This window comes from Leopardus geoffroyi, chromosome B3 (assembly GCF_018350155.1).
Source record: "Leopardus geoffroyi isolate Oge1 chromosome B3, O.geoffroyi_Oge1_pat1.0, whole genome shotgun sequence".
Lineage (NCBI taxonomy): Eukaryota > Metazoa > Chordata > Mammalia > Carnivora > Felidae > Leopardus > Leopardus geoffroyi.
In genome coordinates, this window is record NC_059337.1 from 98,080,914 (window position 1) to 98,103,900 (window position 22,987).

At 39.1% G+C, this 22,987-nt stretch overlaps 2 protein-coding genes across 6 annotated transcripts in view; both read right to left on the bottom strand.

Annotated features, from left to right (window-relative positions):
- Positions 1 to 5,856: 5,856 nt before the first annotated feature.
- VCPKMT (valosin containing protein lysine methyltransferase) lies at positions 5,857 to 13,897 on the bottom strand. Of its 3 annotated transcripts, XM_045450923.1 has the most exons (6): positions 13,095 to 13,897; positions 12,887 to 12,997; positions 12,646 to 12,718; positions 11,710 to 11,829; positions 10,346 to 10,450; positions 5,857 to 6,976 (listed from the first exon to the last, which is right to left on the bottom strand). In XM_045450923.1, the coding sequence occupies exons 1-6, from the start codon at positions 13,358 to 13,360 to the stop codon at positions 6,962 to 6,964; spliced, it is 690 nt and encodes a 229-aa protein (XP_045306879.1). In that variant the 5' UTR covers positions 13,361 to 13,897; the 3' UTR covers positions 5,857 to 6,961. The 3 variants fall into 3 exon arrangements, with proteins under 3 accessions (XP_045306879.1, XP_045306878.1, XP_045306880.1); XM_045450922.1 differs by lacking the exon at positions 5,857 to 6,976 and having other exon boundaries at positions 10,166 to 10,450; XM_045450924.1 differs by lacking the exons at positions 5,857 to 6,976; positions 12,646 to 12,718 and having other exon boundaries at positions 10,166 to 10,450; positions 12,898 to 12,997.
- A 113-nt stretch (positions 13,898 to 14,010) lies between these two features.
- The window catches only part of SOS2 (SOS Ras/Rho guanine nucleotide exchange factor 2), a 96,151-nt gene continuing 87,174 nt past the window's right edge, over positions 14,011 to 22,987 (bottom strand). For all 3 annotated transcript variants that reach the window (XM_045450915.1, XM_045450916.1, XM_045450914.1), the window contains 2 exons: positions 16,571 to 16,680; positions 14,011 to 15,745 (listed from right to left, as the gene is read on the bottom strand). In XM_045450915.1, coding sequence (XP_045306871.1) covers positions 15,236 to 15,745; positions 16,571 to 16,680 — 620 coding nt within the window. In that variant the 3' untranslated portion in view covers positions 14,011 to 15,235. The remainder of the gene's footprint in view (positions 15,746 to 16,570; positions 16,681 to 22,987) is intronic.

Here is a 22,987-nt window from a genome sequence, read left to right on the forward strand (position 1 = left end):
CTGTACCGTGCATTGCAGCACAAGCGGGTTTTCAGGACAGATTCCTAAAGAACAAAGTCAGGTACTGAATGTGGACACATGGGAAGTTTGTACTGTACACTCTTAACTCCAGCAATCATTTATTAATTTATTAAAGCAATGATGAGCCAACAGGTAGACCTGAAACTCACCCTGTTGATGCCTGGATTTCAGTAAATTAACAAAATGGAATAAAAGTTAACTTAAAAAAAAATTACTCAAAAGTGTTTAAAAGCACTGATCCATCAAGGGTTTAATAGACTGCCAGTAATACTTTATTAGAGCTAATAACATGAAGGAAATCTGATAACTATTCAAACATTTAAGCCTGTAAGCTCTACATCTATAATAGTTCTTTTCCAAAAGTCTTAATTTTGCTCTGCAAGGAACAAATGTCAGTTTTCAACCTTGTGAATATTAAAAAGTGCAAATTACTCTTCATCAAAATAAGTTAGTGCATTATAGGTAAGTAATAAATGCTCCTAAAAATTAAAACCAGCTATTTAGGGTTCATGACAATCTTTTCCATCACTTAAAAATAAAAAGACCTTGGAAATTTAATAATTGTAGGTAGGCCCATGTGCCTCTTTACACTGGCTGATGAGGAAGCAGATACAATTCCTTTGCGTTCTCTCATTCTTGTCTGTTGGTACATAGTCAGGTGGTTTGAGGGATTAGTTAAGCTAAACTCCTGGAACCCATCATTCACATGACATGGTAAAAAATTGTTCATCTGGGAGGTAACTGCTACAGAAGTGTTTTAGACTCACCTTGCTTTTAGAGTTAATACATCTAAACTTTGAAAATAGTGATGTGGATACATCAAGTCCTAGACTTCAGAAAAATGGTCTGCTGCTATACATTTAATTATCTATTACCTAACTGGTCTCAGTTTAACAGATGTGATAAGAATCACAGAGCGAAGAAGTGGCTAAAAGTCCAGGGAGGTGGAATGTTAATCCTGGAGCACCAGACAGCAAGATCAGGCTCCTGTATTTAGAAATGAGGAATTCTATTTGAAATGAGGATTCCTTTGAATGCCCATGGCACATACTTTAAAACCATAAGAATGAGGGGCGCCTGGATGGTTCTGTCAGTTAAGCTTCTGACTTTGGATCAGGTCATGATCGCCCAGGCTGTGGGTTTGAGCCCCATGTTGGGCTCTGTGCTGACAGCTCAGAGCCTGGAGCCTGCTTCAGATTCTGTGTCTCCCTCTCTCTGCTCCTCCCCTGCTCATGCTCTGTCTCTCTGCATCTCTCTCAAAAATAAACAAATATTCAAAAAATAAAAAAATAAAATACCTTAAAATGAATAGCAAACAGGGGTGCCTGGGTGGCTGAGTTGGTAGGAGCATCCTACTTTGGCTCAGGTCATAACCACATGGTTTGTGGGTTCAAGCCCCACGTTGGGCTTTGCCCTGACAAGAGGGAGCCTGCTTGGGCTCTCTGCCGCTCTCCCACTCACACACTCTCTCAAAAATAAATAAAATATTAAAAAAAAAAACACGAACAGCAAACAAATGTTTTTCTTCCAGTCCATTTTCTTCCTTTTTCTAAAATTGCTTACGTGTTCAAATAACAGTGCTGTGGAACAGTGCTCTCAACCTCCTCCTACCCCAACCACCATTCCCACCATGATGGGGGAGTGATGTTTACGCAGATCCTACACTCTCAAACAGACGTCCAGATTTTATACTGTCATATAGATAAAAATAGATTTATACCATACACATTTTCCTAGTCCCTACATGTAAAGTAATTCCACCTCTACTATAATCACAATATATATTGAACACTTACTACGTGCCAGGCACATGAGTGCATTTCACATATTAAACTGACTTAATCCCCATGGCAAACTATTCGGTGGATACTCTTATGATCCCCATTTTACATATGAGAAATCAAGCACACGGAGTTTAAATAACTTCCTCAAGGTCACACAGCTAGTAAATGGCAGAACTGGAATTCAAGCCAAGATAATCTGGTCTCTAGGCCTGTGCTGACACATGGTTTTCAGAATGCATGAAAAAAACATTATCATGGAGATAATTTGCTCTAACACATTTTTAAGTCTATTGTTTGGAAACTATCTTGTTAATAAAAATTTACATAAAATCTATCTCACAATTGATGGGCTCACTAGATCTTCACAAAACTCCAACTAATACTTAAGAACCTAAGACAACGTCTTAAATGACTCCAAGTATGCAACAGTTTTCACCTACCTAACTGGTGTAAATGGTTTGAGAATTCACTGCTTTCTTACTGAAAACTATGAAAGTGAAAACTTTGCTTTTCCATTACTTTTCAGTCAGATTTTGTTGCCACATTTTTTTTTCTGTATTTGAATTAGCTTGAAGGTCTCCATGGTATGAGAACTGAATATTCTACTTTTACAATGTTTATTATCAACGAATCAAAAACTCTTTCAAACCCTGATGTTCCTTGCGGAGAAAGAGAAACTGAATGTCAAGAAGCTGGCCTAAGCCTACAGGACGATGGTACAGCCAGACAGAGCTTCAGTCTTGTGACGCAAAAGCTACTTATTACTCTAGTGAGGAAAGTACACTGGTTTGAAAAGCTAATTAAAATTAATTAGAAGGTTCAAGTACCTCAAACATAAAATCATGCATTATATAAAAGGTACTTTCAAGGTCAATTTTTCAGAATTTGACCAACTACTTTAGTTTCTTAAATGTCTCTCACAGAAGATATCAATAGCAGGGAAATGGTTTATGAATTGCAATTTCTGTAGCTTTAGGAATAACACTCAGAAATTCAAAAGGTATATCAGAATGCAATCGGGGCACCTGGGTGGCTCAATCAGCTAAACTTCCGACTTCGTCTCAGGTCATAATCTCATGGTTAGTGGGCTTGAGCCCTGCATCAAGCTGTGCACCGACAGTGTGAAGCCTGCTTGGGATTTTCTCTCTCTCCTTCTCTCTTCCCCTCCCTCACTGTGCGCAAGTGCTCTCTCAAAATGAATAAACTTTAAAGAAAAAGAATGCGATAGACATCACGATAAATCAAATATAATTTTATAAGAAAAAATTCCACTTTACTTACACTGTTGTTATGGTCTGAATGTTGGACCTGGCCCAGCCCAAAATCTTATGTTAAAACTTATTCCCCCAATGTGATGGTATTTGGAGGTGGGCATTTGAGAGATGAGTAGGTCGTGAGGACGAAGCTCTCAAAAGTGGGATCAGTGCCCTATAAAAGAGACCCCAGGGGGATCCTTTGTCCCTTCTGCCATGTGCAGTTACCATGAGAAGACAGCTGCCTATGAGGAAGTTGATCTTGGACCTGGAAGCTGCCTTGATCTTGGACTTTCAGCCTCCAGAACCATGAGAAATAAATTTCTGTTGTTATAAGCCTTCCAGTCTGGGATATTTTGTTCCAGCAGCCCAAACACACTAAGACAACCATGTTATACTGGAAAACAACTCATGATAGGTAGGTTTATTTTATTTATTTATTTTTAAGTAGGCTCCACACCCAATGTAGAGTTTGAACTCATGACCCTGAGATCAAGGGTTGGATGTTCTACCGACTGAGCCACCCAGGTATGTTTATTCTTTAAAATCTAATTTGGTCCTCCTTTAAAATGCAAGTGTGATTCTAATTCAAAATATTCTATTTTAGCAACTTTCTTTTTATAAACTGTTTAAAGACAAAGTCAAGCAATGCCATCTACAGGGAAACTTTAGAACAACAGTCCTATTTCTATAACCCACGCTTCTTTAAATTAATAGAGCATTTATAGTCTGAGTTATAATATTGCATTTGGTATCATCTGGCAAGAAAAAAACAGCAGCTGTGTAAAAAAAATCCCACTAACAATCATTCTGGATTAATATTTCCTAAAATAATTAAAAATAACCTAGCTTCACTCCCAAGTTTATCACACTTTGGTTATGAACCATACCTGATTGAGATTCAAGTTATGCAACCTCAAGAAACTTTAGTTTTAACTGGTATGCAGGGGAGACTCAAGTCATTGGAGACTGACCTGCAACAATTTCCTTTTTCCAACTATCGAACTCCCCTCCCCCTTCCGCTTGAGTAGCATCACCGTCCCCTTGTCGGATTCTCTAAATTTTCAGGTAAATAGTTTCTAAAGTTCAGTCCTGTTTAAACCCTATTTCACAGACCAGTCCACATTGCATTCAAAGCTCTTTCCTTCCCTATGCAGTACAGGCCCACTCTAACCATGGATGGGTTGTTTTCTTATTTCTCCTCCTTTTTCTCTGCTCTTTCTCTTGGGAAGTACATGCTAGAACGCAGTGGTTCCCAATTTAGACCAAACACCCAAACCACCTGGAGCTCTTTAACAAAAATTCCATGCCTCTTACTTAATTGAACTGGTACCTGAACATGGCTTTTGTTTGCTTTTAATTTTCTAGGTGATTCCACATGCAGCCTAGTTTGAGAATCACTGCTTTACAAAAGGGGCTCCCTAATTGGTGACAACTGCATGCTGATAACGGGCCTATGGGTTTCACGGTGCACAGTGGCAACCCCTCCTTCCCCTCCCCTGCAACCCAGCCCTGGCAGTCCCTGGAGTTTTGAGAGTTGGCTGCATTCTGGCTGATCCCCAGTCCCTGGCATCACACCTCTCTCATTTATAGCACCTGCCCCTGAACTTCCTCATGTGACTGCACACGTCCTTCAGCCTCCAACTCTTAGGCTGACAGGACCCATCTTTAATACCTCTCTGCCTGGCAGCCCCCGCCCTCCAATTCTATTCCTGTGCTCTGGAATAGCAACACAGATATGCTAACCTGCTGAGTAAACACAAATCCAACCAGGTGGAGAAAATGCTGGGTTCCCCTTCTTAAAGGCATCTTGAATCTTAAGGTGTTCCCTTAGGCCTCCCTCTTGTGGTTTCTGAGTACAGATGCTCCCTGTCCCTTCTCTCATGACAGCCCAAAGGACTAAATCCCATTCCCCAACACTGCCTCTCCCTAGCCTCCCAGCTGTCTGTGGAATGGTGGTTCGGGACAGGGCGTTCCACAAACCGGCAGCCCTCGGTAAGCCCTGCAGTGCTCATGGGTCCTAACCACCAGTGGTGCCCTGATCTTACAACGTGGAGACTTGCTACCTTGGTACTTTTTAGTCTCTGTTTTGGTCTTACTCCAGAATAGGAAAAGAAAAATCCCATGATTTAATGTTACAAATTACTTAAATCTGCAGTCAGTAACTTACATCAGTTCTCTAGAACAGATGTCAATGAATGTATGTGAATGACTTCTTAAGGAAGTAAGGAGGAGTGGGAATAGGACAGGGAAGGAAGCATGCCCAAGCAAAGGGGTGATTCTGACCAAGCGGTAGAGGCTGACCTCAACCCAGCTCCTCCAGAGAGTTCCAGAGTGTAAACGTACACCTATGTGAGGTAAAGGAGCTGGGCTTTCATACAGAAATGTCAAGGAGCACTTCAGGCCGAAGACCCGGAGGTACTGAGTATTAGAAGCATAGTGAACAGGGGAGGAGGGTGAACAGAGATCTGAGGAATCTGGGTGGATCACTATAGCTGGTCAATGTCAGACTTACTTTTACAAGTTCTACAACGTTACCAAAAAGGCTAAATAGACTTCACTGATAATAACTGGTGCTATCTGTAACTAACAAAGTATCATATATTTAGTTTACACTGTTTAGTAAACTGCTTAATAAAATGCTAAGGGCAGTATGAACAATGTATTTTGAGAAAGAAAAGCAAAACAAATTTTAAAGACTGAAGGAAGCCTGGAGGAAAGAATGGTTCTTTTGCTGGAAAGCCTGCTTTAGACATTTTCTTCAAAACTATCTCTGAAACATTCACAAAATCACAGGGTCTCAAAAACAATGTTTATTTTAATACATAAAATGTGCCACCAAGCACCAATGCCTGTAAGTACCAGAATCCCATCCAGTTAGTATTACTCTTCACAACTGGTATGACTGAAGTCCTTGACAGATCCGAGTCTGAGTAGATGATTACCATCACTAACATAAAACAGACGACACAGAACCAAAATCATTTGCTAAATGTTATACAGAACTACATGTGTAGTTACTTAAAAACCCTTCTCTGTTCCATGTAAAAACACCAGTGATTTTAGTCATTTTCCTAGAAGATACACACAAGGAGAAGTGCAAGAGCCACATAAGTGCACAAGCCTGAAAGTGGGCTTTTTATTCTCCATTCTCAAATGGAAGATTCTGTAAAGATACCTTTCCCCACTCCTGATTTCTTACTTTCATTCTTACCAACTCATTACAGTATAATTTACTATCCAGCTCGCATAGACATGTATGGTGGAGGAAAAAAATAAAACTTTGGCTAATTTAAATATAGAAAACAGTATTTTTGTTTTTTTTTTAAATAAAAGAAAATTTAAATACTAAAGCTATCTTAATAACGGCAATGAAGTGGAAGGTATATATAAACCAAACCACTGCAGAATTATGTTAAAATAAAAATCTTTTTTTAGATTTATCTATCTTGAAGACAACTAAATTTTACTAGTTTCAATTTAAACATAATTACATAGTAATAGATGTCTCTCTTTAGAAATTGGATCAATTTATCCCTGGTTTCCTGAAGATACACCAAGTCATGGTTATGCTGCTTCACTGTTTATTTCTGGCAGACTTTGGCAAATCACAATACCTACTTTCATTTGAGGAGTGACTGATACGCAATTTTCTTTTAAGCAGAACCTGATGCTGAGCTAAAAGTAAACTAAGTTGGATTTCAGGCCCAATGGCAGGCAGGCAGTCAGTAATCATTTTTCGAATTGCAGGCAGCCCATGGTAGTTTTCATTTATATATCAAATCTCTACGGACATGCTGGAATAATCTGTGAACACAATCTTCCCATGCTGTATTCACATGCTCCACTCACATCTTTAGCTTACCCAGGTTGTTAGAGACTTGGGTAAGATGACTAAAGATTTCACGATGGAGATTTCTATAAGAAAAAAAAAAAAGAAACTTTAAAACTTTAAAGAGGCTTTCTAAAAAGAAACTTTAAGTACTTACTGGGTACTTAATACTAGGTAATATGCCTAGTAATGGCTAAATGCAATTCAAAGGAATAGCCATGCATAATTTTTGGAGATGGTTCGTTGCTGATACCTAAATGCAAGCAACCAAAGAAAAATGACATACACTGGACATCATCAAAATTAAAAAGCTCTGTGCTTCAAAGGACATACTATCAATAAAACAAAAGACAACTCACAGAATGAGAGAAAGTATTTGGAAGTCATGTTCTGGTAAGGGTCTAGTATCCAGAATATACAAAGGACTGTTATAACTCAACGATAAAAAGATAACCCAATTTAAAAACAGGCAAAGTACTTTTGTAAAGATATACAAATTGCCAGTAAGTACATGAGAAGATATTCAACATCATTAGTTACTTGGGAAATGAAAATAAAAACCACAATGAGATACCACTTCATACCTACTAAGATGGCTAGAATAAAAAAATTGACAATGACAAGTGTTGGTGAGGATACAAAGAAATTAGAACCCTCAGCTATTGCTGGTGGGAACGTAAAGTGATACAGCAGCTTTGGAATACAGTTTATTAATTCCTCAAAAAGTTAAACAGAATTCCCATATAACCCAGCAATTCTACTCTAAGGTACATACCCAAGAGATCTGAAAACACAGATCACACAAAAATTCTCACATGAATACTCATAATAGTATTATTCATTATAGCCAAAAAGTGAAAACGACTGAAATGCCTATCAAGTGATGAATGGATAAGGTGTAGTATATGCATGCAAAGAAACATTAAAACTGTATTTAAAAAAACATATTATACTTAAACTGTAAGGAGTTAAGTGCTGATGATGTAAGCTCCAACATGGGTAAACCTTAAAAACACTGTGCTGTTAGAAGCCAGATACAGGAAGCCACACAGTGTGTGGTTCCATTTATACGAAATGTTCAGAATAGGAAAATCCATAGAGAACAGACTGGTGGTTGCCAAGGGCTAGGGAGAGGCAGGAATAGGAAGTGACTGCTAATAGGTATGGGGTTTCTTTGTGAGGTGATAAAAATGTTTAGAATTAAAAAGTGGTGACAGCTGTGCAACTCTGTGAGTATACTATAAAACCAGTACATTGTACATTATAAAAGGGTGAATTTTATGGTGTGTGAATGTTATCAACTTTTTCAAAAGAAACTAATTCTGGGGCATCTGGGTGGTTCAGTGGGTTGAGCATTGGACTCTTGATCTACTCAGGTCATGATCCCAGGGTAGTGGGATTGAATCCTGCATCAGGCTCTGCACTGAGTGTGGAGCTTAAGATTCTCTCTCTCTCTCTCTCAGGGCCCCTGGGTGGCTCAGCTGGTTGAGCTTCTGACTCTTGATTTCAGCTTAGGTCATGATCTCACAGCTGTGAGATCAAGCCTGTTGGACCCCAGTGTGGAGCCCACTAGGGATTCACTTTCCCTCTTTCTCTGCCCCTCCCCTGTTCATGCTTGTGGGATTTCTTTTCCCCGACCCCTGCTTGTGCTCTGTAACAATTAACAATTAAAAAAAAAAAAAAAAAAAGTGATTCTTTGGGGGAAAAAAAAAGGAAGCCTGTACATTTAGGAAACACAAAATCTTTATGCCTCAAAAAAATCCTACTTTCAAAACTACACCACAAGGGCACCTGGCTGGCTCAGTTGGTAGAGCATGTGACTCCTGATCTCGGTATTATAAGTTTGAGCCCCACGTTGGGTCCAGAGATTACTCAAAAATAAATCTTTTTTTTTCTTCTTCTTTTAAATGTTTATTTATTCTGAGAGAGACAGGGAGAACGTGAGCTGGGGAGGGGCAGAGAGAGAGAGGGAGAGAGAGAATCCCAAGCGGGCTCCGTGCTATCAGCACAGAGCCTGATGCAGGGCTCAATTTCACAAACCATGAGATTGTGACACGAGCTGAAATCAACAGTTGGATGCTTAACCACTGAGCCACCCAGGTACCCCTAAAAATAAACCTTTAAACAAACAAAAACCCTGTACAACAGCCTGAGCTAAAACCACATTCCTTAAGACCTAAAACATTTTTAAATTTATCTTTATATCTCCAGCACCATGCCAAATAAAAGTTAGTAGATCTGAATTACTAACCCCACTAGTTCTCTTTCTTTATAGTCCTAACACCTAGCCTTGATCTCCCAAATTGCAAGTTATTTGCTTTTGGCGAGAATTCACATAATGAGAAAACTTCATCAACAAATTCAACAAATTCAATCAAAGCAAAGAGAACAGAAACAAGTGGGATTTACTAAATTAAGCATCTTTAATGCATAAACTTGACCACGTCTTTGGTTTATACTAGTCACATATACAGAAGGTGATACAAAAATGGATGAGACACAATTCTTCCTTTCTACAGGTTCAAACTCTAGGCATCACAGAGGCAACTTGCATAAAATATAATTACTGTAACAGGTAAAGAAAGCAACAAAAAAGGGAAACATACATAAATTCTATTTAACAGAGTGCATTTTTATTTACTGTACAGACCTACCTTATTATATTTTACTTTGACAATTTAAAAGAATTTGGGGCGCCTGGGTGGCTCAGTCAGTTAAGCATCCAACTTCGGCTCAGCTCATGATCTCACAGTTCGTGAGTTTGAGCCGCGAGTTGGGCTCTGTGCTGACAACAGTGCAGAGCCTGCTTGGAATTTTCTCTCCCTCTCTCTCTGCCCCTCCCTCCCTCACTCAAAATAAATAAATTTAAAACAAATTTTGAATGATTGGAGAAAGTTCACGAAAGTCAGAACTAATAAGAGACAATACAAACTTATAAATAGCTGAGTTCCTTGCTTAAGCTGATGCCCAATTATAAACCTCTATTATTTACAGATGGAAAGGACCTTTATAAAAGCAGCCTAATTTTAGGGGCGCCTGGGTGGCGCAGTCGGTTGAGCGTCCGACTTCAGCCAGGTCACGATCTCGCAGTCCATGAGTTCGAGCCCTGCGTCAGGCTCTGGGCTGGTGGCTCAGAGCCTGGAGCCTGTTTCCGATTCTGTGTCTCCCTCTCTCTCTGCCCCTCCCCCGTTCATGCTCTGTCTCTCTCTGTCCCAAAAATAAATAAACGTTAAAATAAATAAATAAATAAATAAAAATAAATAAAAGCAGCCTAATTTTAAAGGAAGAATCCAAGGCCAGGGAGATTATCTTAACACTGAAAGTGCCTTAGTTCAGTGAGTTATCAGAGCAGTTTCTCCACATCACAATCAACATCTACACCACACATTAGCTCAGAGACCATGCCCAGCTAATGAAATCTCCTCAGAGGATAAAGGAGCTAGGAATATATTTACCGGTTTTTTCTTTCTGATGTATAAAATATGAATATCTTCGCTTCGATATTCTTCATCATGTTTCTCCAAAGGAATTTTTTCAAAGTCAAAGTCTAGTTGGAGTAGCTATAAATTTAAAAGAGATATACTTTAAATTCAGTAATATGAAGTGTCCTGTGGTGACAGAAGTCAGAATGATGGTTAATTTTAGAGTACTGACTAGGGAAGGGCATGTAGGAGCCTTCTGAGGTCGTAAAAGTGTTCTATAGCTTTATGTAGGGTGGTGGTTGCTTGGGTGTATACACGTGAAAAAGTGAGCCGAGCACTGGATATATGTGCATTGTACATGTGTTTTAATTCAACTGAAACAGTTTAGCGATATAAAATTTTCAATTATACTCTCAAAAGGTCATTAACTTTAATTGTCAAGAAAAATACAAACCATTTTAGCACATATCTGAGGCAGAGTCATATATTTGTTTTCTCATTTAAGTAAAGTAGTCCTTTCAGGGCTGTGTAGATGTACCCTCAAGAGGAGTCACTTGTAAAGTGATGGATTTTTGCCCATCAAAAGCGTTTGGGTGACAACCAGGGGAAGATGGGTGAAAGATACATGGGACTCTATGTACTACTCTTGCAACTTTGTGTGAATCTTTATTTAAAAGTAAAAAGTAAAAAGGGAGAGGGGGAGGGGGAGGGGGGAGAGGGGGAGAGGGGGAAGGGGGGAGAGGGGGAGAGGAAGAAACTGAAAGTAGATAGGTTTTCTTCCAGGACACGTGGGTGGCTCAGTCAGTTAAGTGTCTGACTCTTGATTTCAGCTCAGGTCATGATTCCACAGTTCATGGGTTCTTGGGATTGAGCCCCATGCTGGGCTCTGCCCTGACAGCAGGGAGCCTGCTTGGGATTCTCTCTCTTACTCTCTCTCTGCCTCTCCCCTGCTCACTCTCTCTCAAAATAAACAAGTAAACTTAAAAAAAAAAAAGCAGATACGATATCTTGGTCAAAGCTTTCATAAAAACATAGAGAAAACCACAGAGGTAAAAACATATCACATATCAATGTTTCCATGATGTATACTCCAAAAGTAATACATACATCAATATGTTCCCCAAAGCTAGCACAGTGTTTAATCAAGAAACGTTATTTTAGATTGTTCTCTAAACACTAGATCACCTAATTAGAAAGAAAAAGAAATAAAGGATTAGAAAAGATGAAAAAAGCGGAAGGCTTAATAGAACGGTGGGCAATGAAAGATCCTCTCCTTGGGTTCATACAACCAGAATGTTTTCCCCACTCAAGAGTACCATAATATACTTGAACACACAGTCACATACAGCCTTACAGAAGGGTAATCAGTACAAAAACATATCTAGTACAGTACTTACCTCAAAATACTTTTTCTCAATTTCTGGATTTTTTCCCATTGTTCGTTGTTCATAACAACATATAATACAAGTCTCAAATCCACTAAGATCTTTTAGAGTTTTCAACAATGGCTCCAAAGACTGTTCAAAAAAGGATATAGTTTTTATTCATGATTTTTAAAAATTTATATTTTTACTATACAAAGGGGGCAGGGGAAGTGGAGGGTAATTATAATTCCCCTCCAACTTATCCATCTTTGAATCAATCCAACAAAGTACACGTGGTTAAAGCTCTGTAACTAATGACTGGTAAACTTCTCTTAACTAATCAACCATTACACTGATTTCAATTTCCAAAGAGAGGAGTTAAGTACCTGCATTTTGGAATGCCCATGGGAAAACAAATGGAACTGACTTCACCCTTAAAAAATTAATTTTATTTAATCTATTTTAATTTAGGATTTTGCCCACAAAGGCAAGTCTGACAATACCTTGAACATAAGTTAGCTCAACCCTCGTTATTTTAAAAATGAGTGATGCCCACAATGCTATACAAACGGATTTTTAAAAATCATTCTGAATAATTTTGCCACAGAAAAACGAATTCTTTACAAAGCAACTTAATTCTCAATGTCATGGTCAACATGTTCACTAGGAAGAGCTTTAAAAAACTTGGCTTTTCATAACATCCAAATGGCAAAATCCTTTTAAAATCTTACAGAAGCTTCTAGTAAAATGCACATGACACTTTTCTCAACTGTTTCAGAGGTATATATGTTTATCATGAGTGTACATATACAGTTCCTTAAAACTTATTTTCTCTTTACTGTGTCATCAACTTTAGGACAAATATCCTGCATTTAGAGATGTTAAAATGGGAAGAAATGTGCACTATGAAATCCACCAGTCATGGTACCACTTCTAAAGGAAGGGCACTTCGCTCCACTGAGTACTTACCTCTTCGTAGTATATGCAGTCGGCCATCAGTATGTAGTCTGGTGGAGAAGACAAGTCTTCTATTTCTTCCCCCCTTAAAAATGTCAACCAAATATTTTAATTGTTGCTTTAATAATTTAAAATACAGCTTTTATAAACAAGGCCTGAAAAGTCCCCTTCGTATTAACTATGCTTTTAGTGAAATGCAATTTAAAGCAAACTACAAATCATTACTTAAAACAAGCTGAAAGGCCATACAAACCATTTCAGTACCTTGGCTTGAATAGAACCAGTGACAAGATGCTCGTTCATATTAATATTCATCTTCAGCAAATCTTGCAATTCTTCAAGATCTGTGACTACAACATCAGCCCTGTAAAATAAGGTGGATTGAGGTGTAGGCACAAGTATGGTAAACCAGTAATGTGGGTTTCCCGAACAAAGCGGCGCCCCCTCCTGCCAGCTCTTACCCGAGGGTAGCGGCCATGAGCCCCACGGCCCCTGTGCCAGAGCCCAGTTCCAGCACCGACCGCCGGCTCAGAGCGTGGGCCCCATCGCCGGAAAACTCGGGCGTTTCCAGGTACTTAGAAAGAACAATGGCAGCATCCCAAACAACGCAGCCCACGCCGCCAGAGCCATACTGCTGCAGTCGTAACACTGTGCCATCTCGCTTCTCCAAAACTCGAACAAAGTTCCGCAGTGGGTCCTCCACGGAGGACTCCAGGGTAGCCGCCATCGCTGCCCGGCAACAAGAGGCGGTGTGCGCGGTGACGTCACATCCACACGCACCGCCCCAAGGGCCGACCTGAAGAGGGCCCGGCGCCTCCTAGCGGCGAAGTTGGGCTCCACAGCGCGTGCGCAAAGGCACAAAGCCGGGAAGGCAGCGTTACCTGGGCGTGGTCGAGCACGAGGCCACCCGCTTCCCCAGCGTGCTGGTCTGCCTCACTCCGCTCAATTACAAGTCAGGCCTAACAAACAGGTAGTTTAAATCACTCTTCCAAAGCTAAGATTATAAACTGCTCTTTAAAAAACAAAAGCAACCTCAGAGTATTTTTACCTGGAGACTAATTCACATGGTAGTTATTGGCCTTAAACCCAGGCAGGTTCCAAGATCCTACCAAGGAAGGCTATAATCCTTATCAAGAGTTCCCTAGCATGTTTCTAATTTTTCATCCGAATGCATAAAAATAGTTGCTGGAAGCTTGCTGACTGCATTTTGAAGGTTAAGACAAAAGTAATCCCTCTGAAATTTACATCACTTAAATTCTTTGGGATTATGTAAGGTAAATTGCACAAAATATTGTAAATAATGTAGGTGTATTTATTTCCACAGAACTCAACAATCTCTCCCCTTGTTTCTTAAAATGAAAACACATACTTTAAAAATCTTTTTAAAATTAAGACTGGGGTAATTTATTAATCTTGTTAAGAACTCTGATACAAAGCACAGTAAAAGGCCACAGACCAGTAAATAAACAACGTGGCTTTTGGCTACTTTACAACTGCTGCTACAACACTATTAGCAAAACACGCTTTTTCATCACTTTGAACCCAGGAGTCCAAATGGCAAATAAAAGTCTTATTCACTTCTCTGAATAAAAAGTTTAATAAAGCTTTAAGTATTTGCTGGTTTAAATGTTACCAATGTAAAAAAAAATATTTAAAAAATTTTTAGTTAACATGAAATTTATAAAGTTACTAGGTTTTGAGGGCAAAGCAGTTGGTTCCTATGCCATAAGAATTTTTCCTCTGAATTTCTGAATTAGTAAAGTAGCAGATTGTATTATAGGCCTCGAGTCACTTAAATTTATATAGGTTATTAGCATTATCTTTAAATATACAATATAAACAAAACTGTACATACATGGCATATTAACTTTGTTTTCCAAAACAATAGGCAACTCATTAGCTAAAGACACCATAGTCTGCAAAAACAAAAGGCACATCTGAATGAGATACATGCCCTTTCTCCCTCTATGATTGGGTTAGGTAGTCTCTGTATACATTTTGACAAAATAATAAACACTTACAGTGCATTCTACTATTTTCATTCTATTTTTCATTTTTGTCTTCAGCAGCAAATTCTGGCATTTAAGACATGGCATTAAAGAGTTTAAGAACAGTGGGTGTTTTTCACAATTCTCCTACATGTAAAAACTAGAAGTAAAAACTAGAAGATGGTCAAAGAGTTTTAAAAATCAGTAATACCATACACCCCCTAAATCTGTGTAAATTCATTGCCTTAAAAAGGCATCTATTACTCAAATTTGAAAAATTCCACAAATGCACTATCCCCTTTTTCAGTGCAATCAATGTCACTTTAAACCATATTTTAGCAGAGTCTACAGTGCAAATATAAATTCTTTATACTGGCCTTTTGGCAGCACTGAGGATCCAAAACAAGGCAATGCTACTGATCACCTGAGGATCATGGTAAAGGACTTCTGTATTTTTATTTTTCGGATTTTTAAAAGCTTATTTGATCAGTAGCATTTTTGTAAGAGCATTATTTGTAAAAAGTACTAAAATACTATGCCTTTTTCTGAATAAATTAAAAAAAAAAAACCTTTACAAATACCATTCCAGTGTCAATGACTACATATGGCTAAGGTCATTGAGGAGTTTCTGCATTTTCTAGCAAAGGCAGTCTGTACGATGGGGGGTGTGAAAGCTCCCGTTTATAAGTCTTTGGTGGCAGTTTTGGTAGGTGAGGGCTTGAATTCTGCCTTGGTGGAACAGGGGGAGCTTGAGGATGAGCAAGGTTATTGTGACTGGAACTGAGCGCATAGCATCGACGTGGTACTCTTGGAGAGGGTGTGCTAGGAGGAGTATTTGGTGAATTTGGACAGGTACTAACGTCTCTGAGCCACTCTGGATCTCTGTGAAGATGTCCTAGTGGAGGTGGCTGAAGATTAAATGGACAGTTTATAAAGTGTTCTGGAGGCCGAAGGGGAACTGGTGGAGGGGTATCAGGAAGAGGATCTCTCGGCGGTGGTGGAGGTGGACTATGCAGAGGCCCGTCAAATGCACCAGTAGGAGCAGGAACTCTGGGTTTTACCTTTGGAGGAGGAGGTTGTCTTGGTGGAATAGCAGGGGGGTCATCATCAGATTTCGTATTTCCCTAAAAAAAAAAAAATTAACTTATACCTCCATTCTCCTGAAAAATCTGTTAAGAAAGGTTTCAAAAGACTGAAAAATTCTTATGTGTTCAGTTAAATCCAGAGGTTCAAAATAGGTTAACCTAATTTAATGATCAGATTTATCAATAAGTTACTTCCAGTATAACTTGGGGCCCAGTTTAATATTTTTATATATGAGATGTTTTAATTGAAATCTTAGAACATAAAGCCTCAGGTTATCTTGTAATTATAATAGGCAAGTGAGTAAAAAGGATGTATAGTTCTGTGAACATTAAAATACATAATTCCAAGGGGACTTAATGCCTAGCTTCTGCTTTCTGGTCATCTACTTCTGCTTTCCCCAGTGAGGTTCTCAAAGTGTGATCCAGGGACAGCAGCACCAGCATCAGTAGGGAACTTGTTAAAAAATGCAAATTGTTGTGCCCCACCCTAGACCTACTCAATCAGAAACTCTGGCAATCTGGTTTTAACAAGCCTCCCAGGTGATTCTGAAGCAGTAAAGTTGGAGAAGTGCTGGTTTAAAGTTTCAAGAATGCTTTGAATACTAAAGTTTCTTCCATTTCTACCAGAAAGAAAACATACTTCTAAGTATATGTGAATCTGCCCAGCCTCTTTTTAGAAAAAAATATTCCAAGAATTAAGCAATTATTTAAAGTATTTTTCAAATAAAACCAAAGTGTTTTAAAACCTTAAAGGGTAGCCAAATTATAATCGACAGACTTCTTATAAGAACAAGCACTGTTCTGAAGATTCACAACTTTGAATAAGTTGAGTAAGTTAAGGCAAACCTAAGTCCTGTTGACTACCTTGGAATTTGAAGCATCATGATCAAACTTTTTTCGAGGAGGAAGTGGAGGAGGAATCAGTGGCTCTTCATTTAGTTTATGTAAACTACCACATGAACTGAAGAAAGACTCTAGGGGTAAAAAAGATTAGTTTAACCACAATTCACAGTGCAATCATAAGACAAGACTTTATTTCAATACGTGATCAACTCTGCTACAGCAAATGTCAGAATGTATTGTAGCTGATGGTTGGTTTACCTATCCTCTCCACTAAAAACCGTAAGCTTTTTGAGGGTAGTGTGTATTTATTTTTGTATCCCTAAGCACTAGTACAGTGGTAGTGTTTGATATATGGCAGGTACCATGGCTACATGAAGACATACAATTTAATTAAAATTAATAATGAGATTCTGTATCTCAAAAGGCTTTTTAAAATCTAAAACAAACAAACATATTTGTATATATTGTAGTAACTTCCAGAGAAAGAGCATACATAATCATACATAATTCTGAAGCAGCTAGTATCAGATACATTTCTACACAGGTAATAAAACCTCCAAATAGGAGAGCAAAAGGTAAGGTCGTAGGAGATAACCCTTTCTCTTTGTTAAGTTTCTCACTGATAAAGGACATGTTATATAACCACATTAAAGAGAATTTACAAGATGATAAAGTATTCAGGAGAAAATTCTATGCCAAATAGACATAGAGTATGAACTGTTTTCTGGGGCGCCAGGGCAGCTCAGTCGGTTAAGTGTCTGACTCTTGATTTTGGCTCAAGTCATGATCTCACGGTATGTGAGACTGAGCCCCACATCAGGCTCTGCACTGACAGTGTGGAGCCTGCTTGGGATTCCCTCTCCCCCTCTCTCTCTCTCTCAAAATAAACAAACATTAAAAAAGTACTATTTTCATTTATTTCTTTTGTTTTTCATATGACAAAAATGCCTATAGTTAAGGACCAAGTCTATTTGATCTCTCTCCATAAACAGTTGTTATAAAAGCAGTGACCATGTCTCATTTATCATTATACTAAGATTGAGTTCACAGGAACTAGTTGGGAAAATTGACGAGTTTAATTTTAAACACATTGTGTGTGAACTGCTTATGCAATATCCAAGTAAAGATGTCAATCTCGTTACTCCACGTAAAAAACTGCTATCCTGATCATGTGACTCTGCAGTCACCTCATGGGTCTTGTTACCTCAGGGTGTCAGTAGTGGAAAAAGTATGCCTATGGGGTCCTGGCAGATGCTGTGGGATGTTAGGCAGAGCACTATGTGCTGTGGATATATTCCTTTGGCCTGCCCAACATCCTTTGCCCTGTCTTTGGATGCAAACTACTCTTGGTGATAGTGAGTCTATCTCATGTGGTTTAGTTGGCCAATTTGGCCTAGTGCACCCCAACTCCAATCAGAGAAATAACAAGTGTTGGTGAGGATGTGGAGAAAAGGGAATCCTTGTGCACTGTTGGTGGGAATGTAAACTGATGCATCCACCGTGGAAAACAGTATGGAGTTTCCTCAAAACATTAAAAATAGAAATACCATATGATCCAGTAATTCCACTACTGAGCATTTACCCTAAGAAAACAAAAACACTAATTGAAAAAGATATATGTACCCCTGTGTTCAGTGAAGCATTATTTACAATAACCAATATATAGAAGCAACTCAAGTATCCATCAATAGATGAATGGATAGGGACGCCTGGGTGGCTCAGTTGGTTGGGCGTCCAACTTCGGCTCAGGTCATGATCTCACAGTTCATGGATTCAAGCCATGCGTGGGGCTCTGTGCTGACAGCTCAGAGCCTGGAGCCTGCTTTGGATTCTGTGTCTCCTCTCTCTGCCCCTCCCCCACTCATGCTCTGTCTCTCTCTCTCAAAAATGAATAAACATTTTAAAAAGCAGATGAATGGATAAAGAAGATATGGGGTGCAGGTGCGTGCACACGCGCGCGCACACACAAACACACACACACTGGAATATTACTCAACCACAAAAAAGAATGAGATCTTGCCATTTGTGACAATATGGATGGACCAAGAGGGTATGCTAAGTGATAAGTCAGACAAAGAAAAAGCAAATACCATATGATTTCACTTTTATGTGAGTTCTGGAAAAAAAAAAAAAAAGCCAGAAACAGACTCATAAACACAAAGAACAGACTGGTGGCTGCCAGAGGGGAGGAAGGTAAGGGAATGGACAAAATAGGTGAAAGGGATTAAGAGGCACAAACTTCCAGTTATAACATAAATAAGTCCAAGAGATGAAAAAAACAGCATAGGGAATATAGTCAATATTATAACAACACTTATGGTGAACATGGAGCAATATAGAGAACTGTCAAATCACTATGTTGAATATCTGAAACTAATATAATACTGCATGTCAACTATACTTCCATAATAAATACTTTTTTAAAGTAAGCTCTGTGCCCAACATGGGGCTTGAAATCATGACCCAAGATCATGAGCTGCATGCTCTAATAACTGAGCCAGCCAGCCGCCCCAATAATAAATATGTTTTTAAAAGTAAAAAGGAAAACAAAGAAGGGGGCACAGGACTCACTCTTTTAACATGATCAGATTTCTAATCTACCTTCCTTTCATACATGTAGCCCTGTGCTTCAGGGAAAGCTGACCTTATCCCTTAAGTCTGGAGATGGGGCCTGATTAGACCAAATCAATAGAGTAATCCAATCCTTCAGCCACAGTGACTGGTTTAGCTGAAGGCATGTGACCTAGTTCACATTTGGAAGATGTGCTAGCAGCTACTGAAAACAAAGTTCCTTGCCCTTCTGGAAAAGTACTCTGCCAGTCTGTCTCTCTTTTCTGTACCTCTCTTTTCTTCTTACCTGATGGAATAAAGAAGCAAAGCACACAAACTGTTATGCTCCCGCTACCACTCTTATGACCTTGAAGAAAAACAGTCTTAGATAAAGCTGGTAATTTAGCCAAAACAATGAAGAGTTGAAAAGAAACCTGGTCTTTGATAACATCACTCAGCCACTGATTCAACAAATCTTAAAGTAGCTTTCCTCTAGACTTCCAGTTATGTGAACAGAATGTTTTCTTACTGTTTGAGTCAGACTTAGGTGGGTCTTCCCTTCCTTACAGAAACACACACTCATGGAAGTGGAAAATATCTAAATGATGATAGAAAAGCTGTGAGAGCTTCTGAATATAGGTCTGACTCTACAGTCAGACCACAAAACCACTATGTTATACTTCTCCATAGCAGGCAGTCAACAATCCTTGCTGAAGCATCAACACAATTTTATTTTTCTATCAAGAACACTTCCTTGGGGCACCTGGGTGGCTCAGTTGGTTGAATCTCTGACTTCGGCTCAGGTCATGATCTCACAGGTTATGAGTTCAAGCCCCATGCCTGGCTCTGTACTGACAGCTCAGAGCCTGGAGCCTGCTCAGATTCTGCGTCTCCCTTTCTCTCTGCCCCTCCCCCACTCATGAGCTTGCTCTACCTCTATCTCAAAAAAATTAAAAACGATAAAAAAAAACCCACTTCCATACAAGATTAGTGTTTGTGAGCATTTTAAATAGCTTCAGTGTTTAAAACTAGAATGTAGGATAATTTACTAAACAATTTCTGTACTATTAGTTAGCTATGTAAGTTACTTCCAATTTTTTTGCCATCCGTCCATCCATTTATTCAACAAATACTTATTGTGCACCTGCTATAGTGCCAGGCGCTGTTCTAGGCACTATGGCAATAGAGTAGTGAACCACAACAGGCAAAAAATGTCTTTACACAGCTTATATTCTGCACTGGGGAGAGAAAGTGGACATGGTAAATAAGTAAAAGTATTATGGTCATAAATTAGAAGAAAATATATTAGGTAGGGAAGGAAGATAGGAAAAGATAGGAGGGGAGCAATTTTAAATAGGATGACTAGGGAAGGCCTCATTCAGGTAACACTGGACAAAAGCCTGAAGGAGGCAAGGGAGCCTGCCATGAGGCCAACTGGGTAAAGAGCATTCTTTTTTTTAATTTTTTTTTAACGTTTTATTTATTTTTGAGACAGGGAGAGACAGAGCATGAACAGGGGAGGGTCAGAGAGAGGGAGACGCAGAATCTGAAACAGGCTCCAGGCTCTGAGCTGTCAGCACAGAGCCCAACACGGGGCTCGAACTCACGGACCGTGAGATCATGACCTGAGCCCAAGTCGGCCGCTTAACCAACTGAGCCACCCAGGCGCCCCGGTAAAGAGCATTCTAAGCAGAGGGAATGGCAAAGGCAGGAGTCCTAATGTGGGGATGCATCTATTGTGTGCATCAGGCAGAGTAGCTGGAGCAGAGTGAGTGATGGGAGAAAACAGTAGGTGGTGAAGTCTGACATATCAAAAGAGGCTAAAATGCATAGGACGTTCTGGGCCCTTTGAAAGAACTTTGGCATTTACTTTGAGATGGAAAGCCACTGGGGGGCTATGAGACAAGTCTAACTTACATTCTAAAAGGACCTGGCTGCTATATTGAAAACAGACTGTGGGGAAGGTGGGAAGTTAAAATGCTACTACAGTGGTGGCGTGGATCAAGGTGACAGCAGTAGAGATGGTGAGAAACAGTTACATTCTGGATATATTCTGAGGGTAAACAAGACTTATTGATGAATCACATTGGGGGTATGAGAAAGAGAAATAAAAGATAACTCTAATATTTTTGGCCTAAGCAATTAGATACAGTTAAAGCTGGGATAAGGGGCTATGGGAAGAACTACTTTGCAGGGGATGAAAACAAGTTCAGTTTTGGAGAAGTTTGAGATTCTTATTCAATGTCCAAATAGAGATGTCAAAGGTCACTGAGTATATAAGTCAAAAAGTCAAGTGGTTCCAGGTCGATTAAAAAAAAATGGGGAATTATCAATATAGAGATAATATAAGACTGAATGGGCCAAACAAATGAGTGAGAAGAGGTCCAGGGACTGAATCTTGTAACCTTCCAATCTTTGCTGACTGGAAATATGAAGAGAAACAAGCAAGACAGACTAGTGAGCTGAAAGTAAAATAGAAGAACCAAGAGAGTGGGAGGAACAATGTGATCATGTATGTGACTTGATACAAAAATTTGGTATTTTGTATTAATGAAGGCAGAAACTTGATCTTTCTGGTTTGCCACTGAATCTGTAGCATCTACCATGGTAGCTGTTACAAAGTACTCAATTCCCTATTGCATGAGTAAGCCAAAGGGTATGAACATTTTTATGGTTTGACATATTGTTTACAGATTTCTTTCCAAAAGGGTCATACTAATACACCAATTTACAAGGGATAAATAACATATGAGAGTACCTTTTAACATAGGCTTGCTCCTATTTTCATGTGAACTGTCTATTCACGTCCATTGTTAATGGAGTCTTGCTGTTTTACTCACTGTATGTGAGCACTTTTCATATGTACAATGTTCTTTCTTTCAGGATTTGTTTTAGGGAGTCAGAATTTTATGCAGCTATTCTTAACATCCTCCATTTAATTTCAAGATGAAATTTTCTTTATCATATGGAAAGCATATTTTATTGCCATCCAAAATAATGTCTAGAACTGCTGGTTCTAAAATGGCATGGTGTTATGGTTTGAATTGTGTCCCCTCAAAAGATATGCTGAAGTCCTAATCCTCAGTACCTGTGAATATGACCTTATTTAGAAATGGGGTCTTCACAGCTATGTAATCAAGTTAGGATCAAAGTGGGCCCTAACTGGTATGTTTGGTGTCTTTATAAGAAGAGGAGTAGGGACAAAGAAACAAACAGGGAGAAGATGGTCATGTGACAACAGAGGCAGGGACTGAAGTGATGCACCTATACACCAAAGGATGTCAAGGATAATTAGCAAATACCAGAAGCTAGAAGAGGCAAGGAAAGATTCTCAAAGGTTTCAGAGGGAGCAAGGCCCTGTCAACACCTTGATTTTTGGACTTATATCCTCTAGAACTGTGTTCTTTTATTTAAGTCACTCAGTCTGTGGTACTTTGTTATAGCAGCACTAGAAGAAACAAATATACATAGTAAAAACATTTCCACCACAGAACAACAAGGAAAAAAAGAAACATACAAACTTCACTGAAGCCAAGAAACAACTGAATCTTGAAGTTTCAGTACATGAAGGTGGACTACAATGTACATGAAGGAGACAAATGGAGGAAGATGAAACCCAAATGTCTATAGTTAGTGATACTGTCAAACAGCAGTTAATGTGTCCACAGAATTAAAGGAGGGATCAGGACTTAAAGGCACTTGGTATAATGGAAGGCATGGACATGAAAACAAAAGACTTGATTAAATCTATGTAAGGAACAATTAAAACTCGATAGGAGATTGGGGATTTTATTTTCTGGTGAATCTAAACATTGGACTGTGCTGATAACACAGATTTTTATATTAAATGCTGAGACCACCCAGGCAGAAGACTTGAAGATCTTTCTT

Bases quoted from the DNA above. Each gene is read 5' to 3' on its own strand.
- VCPKMT (XM_045450922.1), bottom strand. From the start codon at position 13,360: ATGGCGGCTACCCTGGAGTCCTCCGTGGAGGACCCACTGCGGAACTTT. The intron at 12,998-13,094 runs GTAAGAGCTGGC...CTTATTTTACAG, and splicing joins CTCATGGCCGCTACCCTCGG to GGCTGATGTTGTAGTCACAG. The intron at 12,719-12,886 runs GTTTGTATGGCC...GACATTTTTAAG, and splicing joins CAAGCCAAGGTACTGAAATG to GGGGGAAGAAATAGAAGACT.